Source organism: Schistocerca piceifrons, chromosome 5 (genome assembly GCF_021461385.2).
Source record: "Schistocerca piceifrons isolate TAMUIC-IGC-003096 chromosome 5, iqSchPice1.1, whole genome shotgun sequence".
NCBI lineage: Eukaryota > Metazoa > Arthropoda > Insecta > Orthoptera > Acrididae > Schistocerca > Schistocerca piceifrons.
In genome coordinates this window covers 159,610,266-159,625,889 of record NC_060142.1, presented here as the reverse complement: position 1 = coordinate 159,625,889, position 15,624 = coordinate 159,610,266, and the positions used below count along the sequence as shown (strand labels likewise).

At 44.5% G+C, this 15,624-nt stretch overlaps 1 protein-coding gene across 1 annotated transcript in view; it reads right to left on the bottom strand.

Annotated features, from left to right (window-relative positions):
- Positions 1-6,654, bottom strand: part of LOC124798412 (venom dipeptidyl peptidase 4-like) — a 254,271-nt gene extending 247,617 nt beyond the window's left edge. Inside the window, exon 1 of the mRNA XM_047261808.1 lies at positions 6,536-6,654. Coding sequence (XP_047117764.1) covers positions 6,536-6,571 — 36 coding nt within the window. The 5' untranslated portion in view covers positions 6,572-6,654. The remainder of the gene's footprint in view (positions 1-6,535) is intronic.
- Positions 6,655-15,624: the final 8,970 nt, after the last annotated feature.

Below are 15,624 nucleotides of genomic sequence, written 5' to 3'. Positions count from 1 at the left end.
AGATATAAAGAAATATTTGTTAGGGGATGAAAGTTGCTATGGAAATATCTCCACAAGAGCGCAAACGGCATGATTAACAAAAACTTTGGACTTCAGCTATCAGAACTGATTTTTGGTCAGAAGTACATTCTGAGAAAACCATTCTCATATGGCCTTAATTAGCGGGAAAAGCTTAGAAGGTATTGCGATTTGTCAACAACATAAAAATTCGATGTAATTAAAATAAAACAAAAATCTCTGCAGGCCATACACTCTACACGAGCGAAGCAGCGGGCGCTAAGCTAGTTTCGTATAAAAATTGCTAATCATCCTTGGAAAATAATGGAATTAGTTTGATTTCATTGACCATAATCGATGTTTTAATCATTAATGCAATTAGTTCTTGACTAACATAGTGATTATTTAAATTTCTTTTATAGAGCTGTTTTCTTCACGCGGTATTTGAAATTACTTGGGCTGGCTGTGTTTCATTGAAATGGATAAACTAGAATACCGATCTCATAGAAAATTCCTAGTTTCGGAAGAAAACATTTCCATTTCGGAAATGTTAATAACGACTTTAGGACTTCATTTTCGACAGTTAGGAATAGAGATAGCTGTACTGAGACGTAGTCATCCCTCTGTTCAAGACCATCACCGTAAACTGCATCCACAGGCTTCAACATCAAGAAAGTGAAACAGAGACATGCGTTCAAACTTCCAAGCTGAGAGGCCGTGATCATTGTATAAAACTGTTTACAGATGGTTCGCCCCAACCTGCGGGAGACATCTAAAAATGGTTCAAATGGCTCTGAGCACTATGGGACTTAACATCTGAGGTCACCAGTCCCCTAGAACTTAGAACTACTTAAACCTAACTAACGTGAGGACATCACACACATCCATGCCCGAGGCAGGATTCGAACCTGCGACCATGGCGATCACGCGGTTCCAGACTGAAGCGCCTAGAACCGCACGGCCACACTGGCCGGCAGGGAGACATCCTCAGAAGTGAAACTCTCATAACTGCAACGTAGACAGGGGCGACATATTAGCAAACATTTTTACACATCGAGCATGGCATTTCAGCCCGGAATCATTAACAGAAGTAAAACACTGGTCGTGATTATCCTTGCACGGTAGACCAATCAGAAGCTAGAGTACTGTGCATTTTACACTGAGAGTCCCTAGGAGGAAATGTTTCATAGGATGATGCCGCATTTGTTGAATATTGACCACAAACTAATGTAACAACCAATATTTCGACAATTCCAAAGAGATTTTCTGCAGTGTTCCACAGCTTTCAAAAATCTGAATAATCGTTCTCTATGGACAACATCATTTTTGGTACTGAATTTCGATCGGAGAGCCACTGCTGGTCGAAATAAGTAACCCATATTGCTGTTATTTAAACAGGAAGTGTCTTGGTGGGCGTAGTGGGTCCGCTATCTTGTGAATATTCCTTACAAATCCGCAAGAAGGTTTATGTAAGTCCATAATATCTTCTAAAGCTAAGTGCGTTTCATATGCCAAATGCTACCTTAGTAAAGTCACTCTGCTTACCAAATGAAAGGACTCAACCATAAAGCAGAGTTTTGGTGGTTTCATTATGCCAATTTTTATCTTTTTAAAAGTGAATTCAACTGATTTCGTGTCCATATTTTTTCAGTGGATGTCTAACACCACAGTTTAATACTGTAAATAATTTATATTGGTTTATTATGAGTAATGTAAAGCATACATTCTTTAGTATGTAATATCTTTGATTTACTTGAAAGAAATGTAAAGGTTTTGTGACATGTTTACTCTTTGCAAGTGAAGTTCTTTGTATTATTTGCAGGAGAGCAGCATTTAATTATGTTTATTTGTGTTGACGTCTTAATATGCTTAAATGATGAAATTTTTTAAAATATGTTTGGTGGTAACTACATTGTAACTGGTTCATACATAGGGACTTTGCATTATATAAAGAAAAACTCAATGTAGTTCCCCTCTGCAACGGAAGCGAGTTGGCGCACTAGGAAAAGGTGGATGTTGCTCTCGTCTGGGCGCCAAACGAGAGAGCACAGTAAGTGAGTCGACAGCAAGCAACTAACGAGCAAACCGCGCAGGTACCGAGTGAGGCTTATAGTATTACAAGTGGACTGGAATGGCCTCGTATTTAATATGCGGCTGTAAAATAGCGCTCTCGATTTGGGAAAAGCTCTAAAATTATTATTACTAACGCCACATACTCGCCACCTCGATTGCTCAACCATTTCGTCACACTCACGAAAGGTCAGAAATGTATTAATGTGTGAACCAATAATGTTATGTTTGGTTCTATGGAAATATAATCCTAAGGTTCAAAAATGTGTTTGAACAAAGTGTCCATCCTATGCACTTTTCCAAGTAGGATCCTCTCCGTTAAGTAATGAAATCCGAAAATGTCTTTTGCATAAAAAGTATTAACAATTCTATGCTGCATTTTTTTGATGTGTGGCAATCTTTTATGCCAGTACACTTAATGTGCTGGACAAGTTTTCAAAACTTAACGTGTTTCACAAGTGGTACTATAAACATTTTGTCTAGAGATTGTTTGAAGTAAAATTTTACCGGAAATTGGCTGTTTTGTAGAGGTTATTGTCTGGGTAAAAAGTGTTAAAATACTACAAACTTAATGATCTCAAATTCAAAGAGTAATCGAATCGTACCTTAATGCTACATAAATTTGAAAGTGTATACAATTTTGTTGTTACAATCAAAGGGCTAGTTTGTGGGATCACATTTCTTTTCCATCATAACAAAAAGAATAAGTCAGCTTAGTAGGTTTCTAGGTAATCATTCTTCAAGTAATCACTGAGAAACAAAGATAGAAGGTTTGTATACTGTGTGTCCTATTCACTTCTGTATAGTGAATGTGTTACTATTGTCATGTGTGGGTGGTGAAGGGCAGGTTTAAGCAATATTAGTTAAAGGTAAAACTAATGATTAAAGTAAACAAGAGAATGGCTCATCTACAAATCTAGTGACTACTTAACTACTAAAATGACAACTGCTACTACCCACTGTGTAATTTGTCCATTTGGGCGTGTTCATTGTACTTCATAGAACAGTATTTAATGAAAATTCCCTTTGAAGTAATAAAAACACGTTGTTGATGAATAATGCTTATTCATTATTATGCCTAATTAGGCTGGCGACCGTATAACTGTTGCATTTAAGAGTAATCATTTGCTGTTACTCCTCGCAAAATTATTTATTTCTGTTATATCCTTACAGTTATTCTTATGAAATTAAGGTTCGATTCCAATTTTCCGTTAGGCAAACTCGGTCATATTTCTAAATGCCTCTCAGAGGGTAACATTTACTGTAAGTTTAGGCCATATTTGGCAAATTTACTACCGCTGTACTGTATACGTGGAAGCCTTGTGACAAGATAAACATTGTCGTCACTAGGTAAACTGCATATCAGTATAACGAGCGAAGCAGTAGTGTTATAGATGGTTTGTGTGTCCACCACTTCACACCCTAAACTAAACAGCAATCTATGTTGTGAGCCATACCAGTCCTTCACCAACAACAAAGGGAAGGTGATACGTATTTCAGAAAGGAATAGTGTTGTCGTGGTCTTCAATCCAAAAACTGGATTGATCTAGTTTGCTACGCTAGTCTGCTCAGCGGAAGTCTCATCATCACTGTAACCCACATTCATTTCAACCTATTTACTACAGTCGAGCCTTTATAATTACATATCGCACGCAAAATTCTGGTTTCATTGCAAATAAACAGTCTAAGTCATTGATATTTTATAAAAGATTTTTAAAGACAGTTGAAGTTAAGAAAACATTACATAGTTAAATTTTTTGGAGAAAAATGAAAAATCAAATACTGTTTGTTTGAATATGCCCAGTGTTTTGTAGGACGGATGTGGTCTCCACGAACCAGAGTGATAAACGCTGTAGAAACACGGAAAACATTAATTTTTATGGCATCGAGCACATTGTACAAATGGTGCATTTTTACAGTTGTTACCTTAACACTATAATCTGAACTCAGCAGAATTGATCTAGATTCTAGAGCCAAGTTAAGGATTCGTCGCGAGAAATAACAAGACATTTAACCTGCCAAAGGTACTGGAAGTAATGCACGAAGCTTTGTGACATGTCACTGCCGAACGATGGCAAAATGCAGAACAGCTCGCCATAAAAGAGGCGGAAGAAATGTGGAATTTTTTGGTGGCTTGGGACTTTGCTGCCGATCGCCTCGTTGTCAATGTAGCAGTACAGAAATGTGTTCCTGGGAGTCCGATATGAAGGGAGTTCAGAGATTACCATACTACTGACTGTAGTACGAGAACCTTTAGTGGCTTCAATATTTAACTACATAGTGAAATACTAGCAGTGCTGTTTTACACCACACGTAACTAATGCAGAAAAACTATCCTTGTTAAAGTCAGGAATTTACATCACTATTGATTTTAATTACATTACTGGCCATTAAAATTGCTACATTAAGAAAAATGCAGATGATAAACGGTTATTCATTGGACAAATATATTATACTAGAACTGACATTTGATAACGTTTTCACACAATTTGCGTGCATAGAACCTGAGAAATCAGTACCCAGAACAACCACCTCTGGCCGTAATAACGGCCTTGATACGCTTGGGCATTGAGTCAAACAGATATTGGATGGCGTGTGCAAGTACAGCTGCCCATACCACAGTTCATCAAGAGTAGTGATGGCGTATTGTGACGAGCCAGTTGCTCGGCCACCTTTGACTAGATGTTTTCATTTGGTGAGAGATCTGGAGAATGTGCTGGCTAGGACAACAGTCGAACATTTTCTGTATCCAGAATGGCTCGTACAGGACCTGCAACATGCGGTCGTGCATTATCCTGCTGAAATATAGGGTTTCGCAGGGATCGAATGAAGGGTAGAGCCATGGGTCATAACACATCTGAAATGTAACGTCCACTGTTCAAAGTGCCGTCAATGCGAACAAGAGGTGACCGAGACGTGTAACCAATTGCACTCCATACAATCACGCCGGGTGATATGCCAGTATGGCGATGACGAATACACGCTTCCAATGTGCGTTCACCGCGATGTCGCCAAACACGGATGCGACCATCATGATGCTGTAAACAGAACCTGGATTCATCCAAAAAAAGACGTTTTGCCATTCGTGCACCCAGGTTCATCGTTGAGTGCACCATCGCATGCGCTCCTGTCTGTTATGCAGCGTCAAGGGTAACCGCAGCCATGGTCTCCGAGCTGATAGTCCATGCTGCTGCAAACGTCGTCGAACTGTTCGTGCAGATGGTTGTCTTACAAACGTCCCCATCTGTTGACTCAGGGATAGAGACGTGACTGCACGATCCGTTACAGCCATGCGGATAAGATGCCTGTCATCTCGACTGCTAGTGATACGAAGCCGTTCGGATCCAGCGCGGCGTTCCTTATTACCTTCCTGAACCCACCGATTCCATATTCTCCTAACAGTCATTGGATCTCGACCAACGCGAACAGCACTGTCGCGATACAATAAACCGCAATCGCCATAGGCTACAATCCAACCTTTATCAAAGTCTGAAACGTGATGATACCATTTGACCTCGTTACACGAGGCATCACAACAACGTTTCACCAGGCAACGCCGGTCAACTGCTGTTTGTGTATGAGAAATCGGTTGGAAACTTTCCTCATGTCAGCACTTTGTAGGTGTCGCCACCGGCGCCAACCTTGTGTGAATGCTCTGAAAAGCTAATGATTTGCATGTCACAGCATCTTCTTCCTGTCGGTTAAATTTCGCGTCTGTAGCACGTCATCTTCGTGGAGTAGCAATTTTAATGGCCAGTAGTGTACAGTACTGTGTTAGCTATGATCAGGAGCATGTTATGTTTTCCATCAGATCACTTACGAAGCGACTCGCCTGAGCTTTACCATTATTTACTTCTGTTTAAAAATTAAACGACATTCAAAGCTGCATTGTTCTGTGCTCGTCCCTTTGTATGGCCTTCCTGCAGCTGTTCATATCGCTGCAGGTTAGGTAGCCCAGGTGCCTAGCTACTGCTGTCCAAGTTAAATGCGCCGGTAGCTGTTGTTGTCCCGAATTATCGCTGAATCGATGTATGCATGAAGCACAGCATAAAACGTCTCCTCATTATCGTACTGGACAGTACTCGAGACAGTTTCGCTTCCGCTCTACGTGAAACGAAATCCAATGAGGCTCCAGCGAACGCGGAAGAATACATAGTGTAATATTTACATGAAGTTTATTCTTATGATGAACGGAGTATAGAGAAAGTTTTAAATCCAATGTAGAGTTGATAACAGCCGTAGATAGGTGTTTGAAAGATTTCCCAGAGTCACAGTTAAAGCACGGAATTTGCTCACAGGAAATCCATTTGACCAGTTTCATTCACCGAAAAGAAGGCGATGTCGAAAGCTATGTGTATTTTTTTTATCTTGAAAACAGTGTTTTACTGCCAGATGAGAATTTTGTTTGTCATTTAGGTAGGGATTAGGGGCCTGATAAATTAAGACGGTAGCTAATGCTGAGACTTACCACACGCACAAGGCCTACACTGCATCCCGCGAACATGTCTTGATGAAGACTGGGCGATGTCTTCACGTGCAGGCGACTTTGGTGTCGTTCCACAGTTTCCAATGTTTCACACGCTCCCCCTCCCCTTGTCTCTGCTAACTGTGATTGGCGAGCTGGGAATCTTCTGCTGTGTAAGTCCTTACCCGGCAGCAGTTGCGTATTCTTCCTCCGCAGAAAGGAAGCGAGCGAGGGCGTGCTCACTATCTGCCGGGACAGACTGTCACGGCTTCCTCGAAATCCGAGGACGAAAATGATACCGAGTGGGGAACGCTGCTCTGCATGAACAGGATCCCCATTTTGGTACAGAAGTGTACCTTCAGCATCTCGTTTTGGTTGTGTTGTTTCATTCTGTCATCGTGGCTGTAGTGCCGACTAGGTCTAGTTGTTATAGTTTTTTCAGTAACGTTTTGTACAAGGTAGCTTTAGATCTGTTTTGACGTGACACACCTTTTAATGGCACCAGTATTATAAATTCATCTCATTTTTTTTTTCTTATGTTCAGCCACCCGAGATATCAAGCATTCGATATTATTTCCGTTTCTGCACATTGTAACAACTTATCCTACAATGGGGCATGTTGTATCACTAGATGGAACCAGTTGTTACATAGGCTGATTGAGCCTCAAATATTTCCGGAACCGTTTAAGATGTCGTAATAATGTTTTCACTCAGATGACTAGTGAGTAAATCCTCACAAAATGACGTATTTTCTCTTTCGTAGCTATATACTAAGTACATAGATATTTTTGCCGACTTTACTTTTTCAAATGAAGAAATAACAAGTTCCACTGCTACTAAAACGTTTTAAAAGAGACGGAGTTAACTGCATTTCACTTGTCAACCGTAGGGAAACAAATTGCAGAATCTTCAGATCACAAAACGACTCGTTCGTAATACTGTAAGCTGCCTAAGTAGTAGGAAGACAATCTTTTCGCAACACAGACCACATTCGGACACAGAGAATCTAGCAGAGGATTCCTGCAGGGATCAGTCTTGCTTCTCTAGTTATTCAGTCTCTATACTGCAGACCTTCAGTATGTGTTTGTCAGTGACATCCAAATATAATATACGCAGACCGCATATGCATATATTCTGAAGTGAGTACTTTTCAGTCCTGTCATTTGAAAATACACATCGCTCTCGTACGTGTGCACGGGTAGTGTACAGAAATTGGCTGCGAAACCTCTGCCAGCAAGCCTACTCTTATGATCTTTACTCGCCACAGGATTCCACTTCCCTAAAATATGTAACTGGGACAACACAATTTTCCAGTTGCGAAAATAGCACACTATCAAAAATGGTTCAAATGGCTCTAAGCACTACGGGACTTAACATCTAAGGTCATCAGTCCCCCAGACTTAGAACTACTTAAACCTAACTAGCCTAAGGACAACACACACATTCATGCCCGAGGCAGGATTCGAACCTGCGACCATAGCAGCATCGCGGTTCCGCACTGAAGCGCCTAGAACCGCTCGGCCACAGCGGCCGCCAGCACACTATCGTGGGATGATTATCGATGATAAACTGAGGTACGCTCATCATATCCGTCATATTATTACTAGACGTGAAAAAGCCCGCAATTTCATCAGAGCTACAACTGTAGTATGGTGGGGCACTGATCGGCGGACAGCGATAACTTTATACCGGTCCCTGACAAGGGCACATTTTGATTATGAGCACATGTGCTACGGGTCAGTATCAGACAGCTCGCTCGAAAGACTCGACAGTATGCAATACAAAGACTTGCGTATAGTTCATGTCAGTCACCACTAACACATTACTAGCTAAAGCGAATAAACCGCCTTTAAAGCTGCGACGAATAGTAGTCCTCTGCAAAAAATTCTTCCTGTGGCTCTCTTTCGACAAATATGGGCACAATGACGAAAAAATTCGGGAATTAACATCCTACTGTGTGCGAAAGATTTTGCCCAAATACACTACTTCCAGCCGTCATGTCTCAATATTGGAGATCCAGGCCGTTAAGTCACAAGGTGTGGAAAAGTTCTCTTACACCGCATTACAACAGGCCTTAACGAAATATCGACTCTGTAGATTGATGGCAGGACCAGCTTAACGCGTCAAAACTCGGACCCAGTTAATGCAACGGCAATGAAATTGCTATCTCATTACCCCGATGCGTGCGTGGTGTGCACAGATGGGACCAAGTGACGGCGCTGGTCGTGTCTGTTGGATAAGCTGAAGCAAACGACAAGGCATATCTACGAGCTGGATCAACACTCCACAATTATGATAGACGAGCTGATAGCCATTTTGGAAGCCCTGCTATTCGCACAGACGATCATAGCAGACATAATAGTCATGAATCCTGACAGTATGTCAGCCATACAACTGATTAGAACCCATCTTAATAGTTGTACGAACTCCATAGTTGCAGTAATTACTGACGTCGTGAATCAGGTGCAGAGGAACTATCACAAAGTATTATGGTATGGATGAAAGGCCATTTTGAGATACCTGGAAACGAACATATACACTCATGCTCATAAATTAAGAATAATGATGATACATGGTGAAAAAAAGCTCTGGTGGGGGGTTTAAATCACCTAGGGGTATGACCATGCGGTGCATTTGACCTGCGTTCGTCGCACGGTGGCGCTGGCAGCAGTCCACATATGCAGAGGTGTGTTGGTGCATGTCAGAGGTACGGTGCAGCAAGTAAGTGTGCAGACGTTTTCAGACGTGCTAATGGTGACTGTGTGTTGAAAATGGCTCAAAGAACACATAGTTATGTCGTTATGAGGGATAGAATACTAGGACGACTGGAGGCTGGTCAAACAGTAGGTCGTAGCACGGGCCCTCCGTGTGCGACAAAGTGTGATCTCAATATTATGGCACCGATTCCAACAGACAGGAAACGTGTCCAGGCGCTACAGTACGGGACGTCCACAGTGTACAACACCACAAGAAGACCGATATTTCACCATCAGCACCCGCACACGGCCACCGAGTACTGCAGGTAGCCTTTCTCGGGACCTTACTGCAGCCACTGGAACAGTTGTCTGCAGACACATAGTCTACAGACGACTGAACAGACATGGTTTATTCGCCCAGAGATCTGGAAGGTGCATTCCACTGACCTCTGGTCACAGGAGAGCCCGTGAAGCCTGGTGTCAAGAACACAGTACACGGTCATTGGAACAGTGGTCCCAGGTTATGTTCACGGATGAGTCCAGGTATAGTCTGAACAGTGATTCTCGCCGAGTTTTCATCTGGCGTGGACCAGGAACGAGATACCAACCCCTTAATGTTCTTGAAAGAGACCTATATGGAGGTCATGGTTTGATTGTGTGAGGTGGGATATCATGGTTGCGGCACGTACACCCCTGCATGTCTTTTACAGAGGAACTGTAACAGGTCAGTTGTATCCGGACGTCATTTTGTAGTGGGTCCCACCTTCCTCCTGATGGATGATAACGCACGGCCCCACCGAGCTGCCATTCTGGAGGAGTACCTTGAAACAGAAGATATCAGGCGAATGGAGTGGCCTGCCTGTTCTCCAGACCTAAACCCCATCGAGCACGTCTGGGATGCTCTCAGTCGACGTATCGCTGCACGTCTTCAAACCCCTAGAACACTTTAGGAGCTCCGACAGGCACTGGTGCAAGAATGGGAGGCTATACTCCAACAGTTGCTCGACCACCTGATCCAGGGTATGCCAACCCGTTGTGCGGCCTGTGTACGTGTGTATCGTGAGCATATCCCATATTGATGTCGGGGTACATGCGCAGGAAACAGTGGCGTTTTGTAGCACAAGTGTTTCGGGACGGTTTTCTCAACTTATCACTAATACCGTGGACTTACAGATCTGTGTCGTGTGTATTCCCTATGTCCCTATGGTATTAGCGCCAGTTTTGTGTAGTGTCATGTTGTGTGACATCACATTCTGCAATTATCCTTAATTTATGAGCATGATGTAGATTGAAGGGTGCCAGAATCGACCTGTCGCGCCAGGCCTTTCCGTGCTGTCGACGGCGGCCGTGTGGGCCCGCGTTCCTCCGCAGTTAGTACATACTATCGCGGGAGCAGGGGCCTTTTCCGCCGCGGCCTAAAGCCATCGACACACGGTCGTTGCTGTCGAACGTCAACGTTGAGCGTGCCGAGCTCAACGTGCTGCTGAACGCTCATCGAACGATGCGACTTGTCCACACGGTACGTGGGCCCAAACGTCATATACCCGATCGCAACGCGCTCCAGCGGTGGTATCTGTTTATGAATTGGACGAGCGTAAATGTCCTATATTGGCTCAATTAAAACGTACTTTCCTCTCTTGACCATGTGCTAGTCAGGTTTCAAATGGCTCTGAGCACTGTGGGAGTTAACATCTGAGGTCATCAGTCCCCTAGAACTTAGAACTACTTAAACCTAACTAACCTAATGACATCACAGACATGCATGCCCGAGGCAGGATTTGAACCTGCGACCGTATCAGTCGCGCGGTTCCGGACTGAAGCTCCTAGAACCGCTCGACCACCGCGGCCGGCTAGTCAGGTTTTTCTGTCTGTAGTACCCGTAAGTAAAAACTTCAACATCCGTGCAAATATTATAAGGCTAAAAGGAAAGTACCATGACCAGTCAATGCGGACATTGGCTTATACTCAAAAGTTCCAATACAAATAGTACGATACAAATTCACAATAGTTTTCCATACAAGATAAGAATTATTTCATCATTTTCACTTTTTAGTAAAGCCCTAAGTTCATTCTTCCTTGATCACTGATCCTACTCAGTAGCTGAATCTCTACAGCATATGAATTACAAAACTTAAAAGATAAAAGGACAAAATATCTTACTGCAAGTAGTGAAAGTTGTAGATTAAACTCACGCTTCAAAAATAGTGCACTTATATTTACATAACATCGTTTTTTTCTAGATTTTCTCCGGGGGAGTACAAAAGGGATATAAAAACGAAGGAAAATTGCCACCACCACGTTTGCCATAAAAAAAAAAGCAAACCACCACTTCAGGTGTTGTCCCCTATGTAATCCTACTCCCAGATAACTAACCTAGAGGCATGAAGGGACGAAAAGGATAAAGGGAAGGAAACCGCAGAGGACTCGTGAATATTAAACATAATTACTTTTCTATTTTATTTTATTTTTTATTTTCATTTATTTATTTTTTATTATTTTTGTTTTATATATGAGCACCTTGAGCAGCGGTTCCTGCGACGGCCAGCAGGGCCAAGCGTGTTTTCCGTTGAGTGGGCGTAGATTCCGTTATCGGCTCTGTTCGGTTCGGATAGGTTCAGATCAGTTTTCAACTTCTCATGGTTTGGACGTTCCAGCTGCGAGGCAGACATTAAAGGTGCTCCCTAAGAAATTGGAGAAGTAATGCTGATAGCATGGGTTGCGTGTTAGGACGCTGTGTCGTTCGTTGAAATAATTCCAATATACTAGCACTGACTTATGACCAGAATCAAAAAGGTAACGGATCGTGTTCCAATTCACAGACCGAGTTTTGGTGGTGGCGTAAAAAGTCCGCTACATGAATAAAAGTGTGTGGATGGCGATCTGAGCGGGTGTTTGGCGTGTAAGAAACGCCAAAATACGCCGCTCAAGTGTCCAGAAATTTGGAAATTTGTAGTAAGGTCTTATGGGACCGAACTGGTGAGGTCATCGGTCCCTAAGCTTACGCACTACATTATCTAACTTAAACTAACTTACGCTAAGGACAACACACACACCCATGCCCAAGAAAGTACTCGAACCTCCGACAGGGGGATCAGCGCGGACTGTGACAAGATGCACTAGACAGCGCGGACCGTGACAAGACGCCCTAAACCGCGCGGCTACCAAGCGCGGATCAAGTGTCCAGACGTCTTACGCTGGATCAAAGTGGAATCGATAGTCGTCTGTGTCGCCCACTCCACAGCGGGTGCAGAGGAGCGAGTCGGCTAGAGGAATGCGATCCAGTGGATGTCGGTTAAACTGTTTGCCATTCACTGTGATATACCATGCTGATTGGACGTCGGATTCGAAAAAACGGACATGGACAGCTTTCCATACGTGCCACCACACACGCTAGGGATACTTAATTTCGATGGAATTGGGCGGGCGGCATCGTTCTAACGCTTTGTAAACTGTTTTCATCCGAAACAAACGTGTAATTCGTAAAGACTGGTAGACATAACTGAAGTCCCGGAACAAAGAGGCTGGCGCAAAGTATTGGAAGAGGAGTCCAGTGTGGCTCTGTGGGCGACGATCCTGGAGTTTGAGTTGGGAGCTGATGTACAGCGCCATCACTCTGGTCAGCACATCTATTAGTCCCACCCCACCACGGTCCCACGGGACTGCGAATAACGTCCCTGAGCTGGCGAAGGAGCCCAGTAGCATCAACAGGCCTGAGCCACATGTGGTGTATGGGAGGTGTGATAGATGTTCACATACTAGGCGCACTGGATAATATCGAGGGCTCGTAGCCAGTGATCTGTAAGGCTAGCTCTGATGGTCTGTAGCAAACGACTACCGTTAATGGCCGCTGAGCGACGGAGATTGGCTGTGAAATCAGTGTAAAGACATCAAATGATTATGGCGATGCAAAGGGGGGAGGGGAGGAGACGGAGACGCTTCTTAGCGGTAGGCCTACACCAGCGAGCAAAACCTTGTATTTGGACACGTTGAGGGAGCTGCCCCATGGTTCGCCATAAGTCGCCACCCATGTCAGGACTGCTCGAACTTCATCCTCACTGCGCAGATAAAGAAAGGACTCGGTCATCTGCATAGGCCATGCAACAGAAACGATGCCCATGCAACGTCATACCTTCCAAACTTTGGCGCAGTCCCTGAAGCAGGGGTTCAAAAGCGAAAGCATATAAAATCGTGGAAAGGTCACAGCCTTGCCGGCCAGGTCGTGCTATGACCAGGGGCGGTGTGAGGCGGCCGTTGTACTGGATTCTGGAGGCCGCGCTGCTCAAAAGGCGCAAAATTACCGAGACAAAACCGCCGGAGAAACCCATGTGTTGAAGAATTATCCACAAACAGGAGGGGTCTATACCATCGAAGTTCTGGCTGGAGTCTAGCAATCCCAAGGCACCAGAGAGACGTTGGTGACGAACAAATGCTATCACGTCTCGGTAATGGCAAAGGCTATACGGTTATTGTTGTCGTCTCCTAGGCAAAAGTCTTGTCGCAGGAGGTGATGTAAAGTGCGACCTTCTTGAGTTGCGATGCCAGCAGCCATGTAAATATGGTCAAAAATGGTTCATATGGCTCTGAGCATTATGGGACTTAACAGCTGTCGTCATCAGTCCCCTAGAACTTAGAACTACTTAAACCTAACTAACCTAAGGACATCACACACATCCATGCCCGAGGCAGGATTCGAACCTGTGACCGTAGCAGTCGCGCGGTTCCGGACTGCGCGCCTAGAACCGCGAGACCACCGCGGCCGGCAAATGTGGTCACATCGCTGTTGAGCAGCGTGATTGGTCGATAATCATGGACGCTAGATCGCCCCTGCGGTTTGTGAATGGGGATAATGGTGCCTACAAGAAAGGTGTTAGGGACCAATGTCATCAGGAACATCAGCTCTTGTGCAGTGGCTGTCCATGTGGAAGCCAACAAGGAGTTAAAACTTTTGTAAAATTAGAGGGGGATACCATTGGGCCCTGGAAATCTGTTATCAGATCCTGCCTTGATAGCAACGAGTACTTCATCTGTGATCATATCTTCCTGGAGTTCACTCGCTACCTCCACCAGGAGAGCGATCGCAGTAAGTCATGTGACCTCTGTGATCAGTTCCATGGAATGCGGTTCAGCTGCGTCATACAGTCCGGCGAAATGAAAATGGAGAGCTTGGCCGATGGTGTTTTGGGTCTCATGGCGGTAGCCTTCCGCATCAGTGAGGACATGGACCACAGCCCTGCATCGTCGTTGTCTTTCCTGCAGGAGGTGGTACATCGATGGATGTTCTTGAGGAATACGGTTAGATATCCGAGATCAGACTACAGTGCCTTCTAGGTGATAGCACAAGATCAAGGAGAACTGTGCCTTTCTTCCTTGTACCACTGTCTGCCTGTCTGGTGAAAAGGCAGCATCGCACAGTCATGAAGGATGTAATAATAAAAGCTCAAGCTATTAGTATGCCATGCCTTGGCTTCCTTACTATAGCTCATCAATGTTTTACAGAGGGGCAGCATTGCACACTAGAGTCCCAAGATAAGGTGGAGTCATAGGCGTCACACTGACGTGCCCATGCATCTTCGACCATATGGTGACAGTCTGCGGAGGTCAGCTGGGCGAAACTGAATTTCCACAGACGGCAACTATGCCATAAATTCTGTCGGGCAAGAGTGACATCGCAGATGTATGCTTCATGTTCTGAAAAGACCAGGGGCCAGACTTCTGCATGGTGGGTGCAAGTGTGTGGATGACAAAGATGGAGTCTATGTGGGCTGATGGGTGTGTGGTGTAAAATGTGTAACCAAGTAGGGTTCCATGGAGGTTGATCCAGGTTTCAATTAGCTGCAGGAGATCGATGACCACCAAGAGAGCCACACAAGGTGGATGGTGTGGGAGTTGGTCAGTGGGCCCTTGTGTCGAGTTGAAATCCCCAACAAGCACCAAATCGTCTTGTGGGCCTGTGAAGAGCGGTGTGACCTACTCAGCGAAGAATGTATGTCGGTCATGACGCCGGCTAGAGCCAGATGCTGCGTAGATGTTAATGATATGGACGCCAAATAGGGTGAGTGCCGTACCCCGTGCAGTGGGGAGGTATGTGACATCTTCTGAAGGGAACCCGCCATGTAAAAGGACGGCGACCCTGCTACCAGTATCGGAGGGGTGAGAAACATGGGCTGTGTACCCGGTGAGCACTTGAAAGTCAGCAATGAACACCTCCTGTAGGAGTGCAATATCAACGTCTGCAGAGTAAATGGTGCCTCGGAACATGGCCAGTTTGTGAGTGCTCGGATGGTGGCAAGATTCGTTGTGGTCATATGATACTGCTATGTACAGCCCCTTGCAGTCGATGCAGAATGCGTGATGGAAGCGTCCTGCAGGTGTACACCCGCCAGGTATGCCACAGTG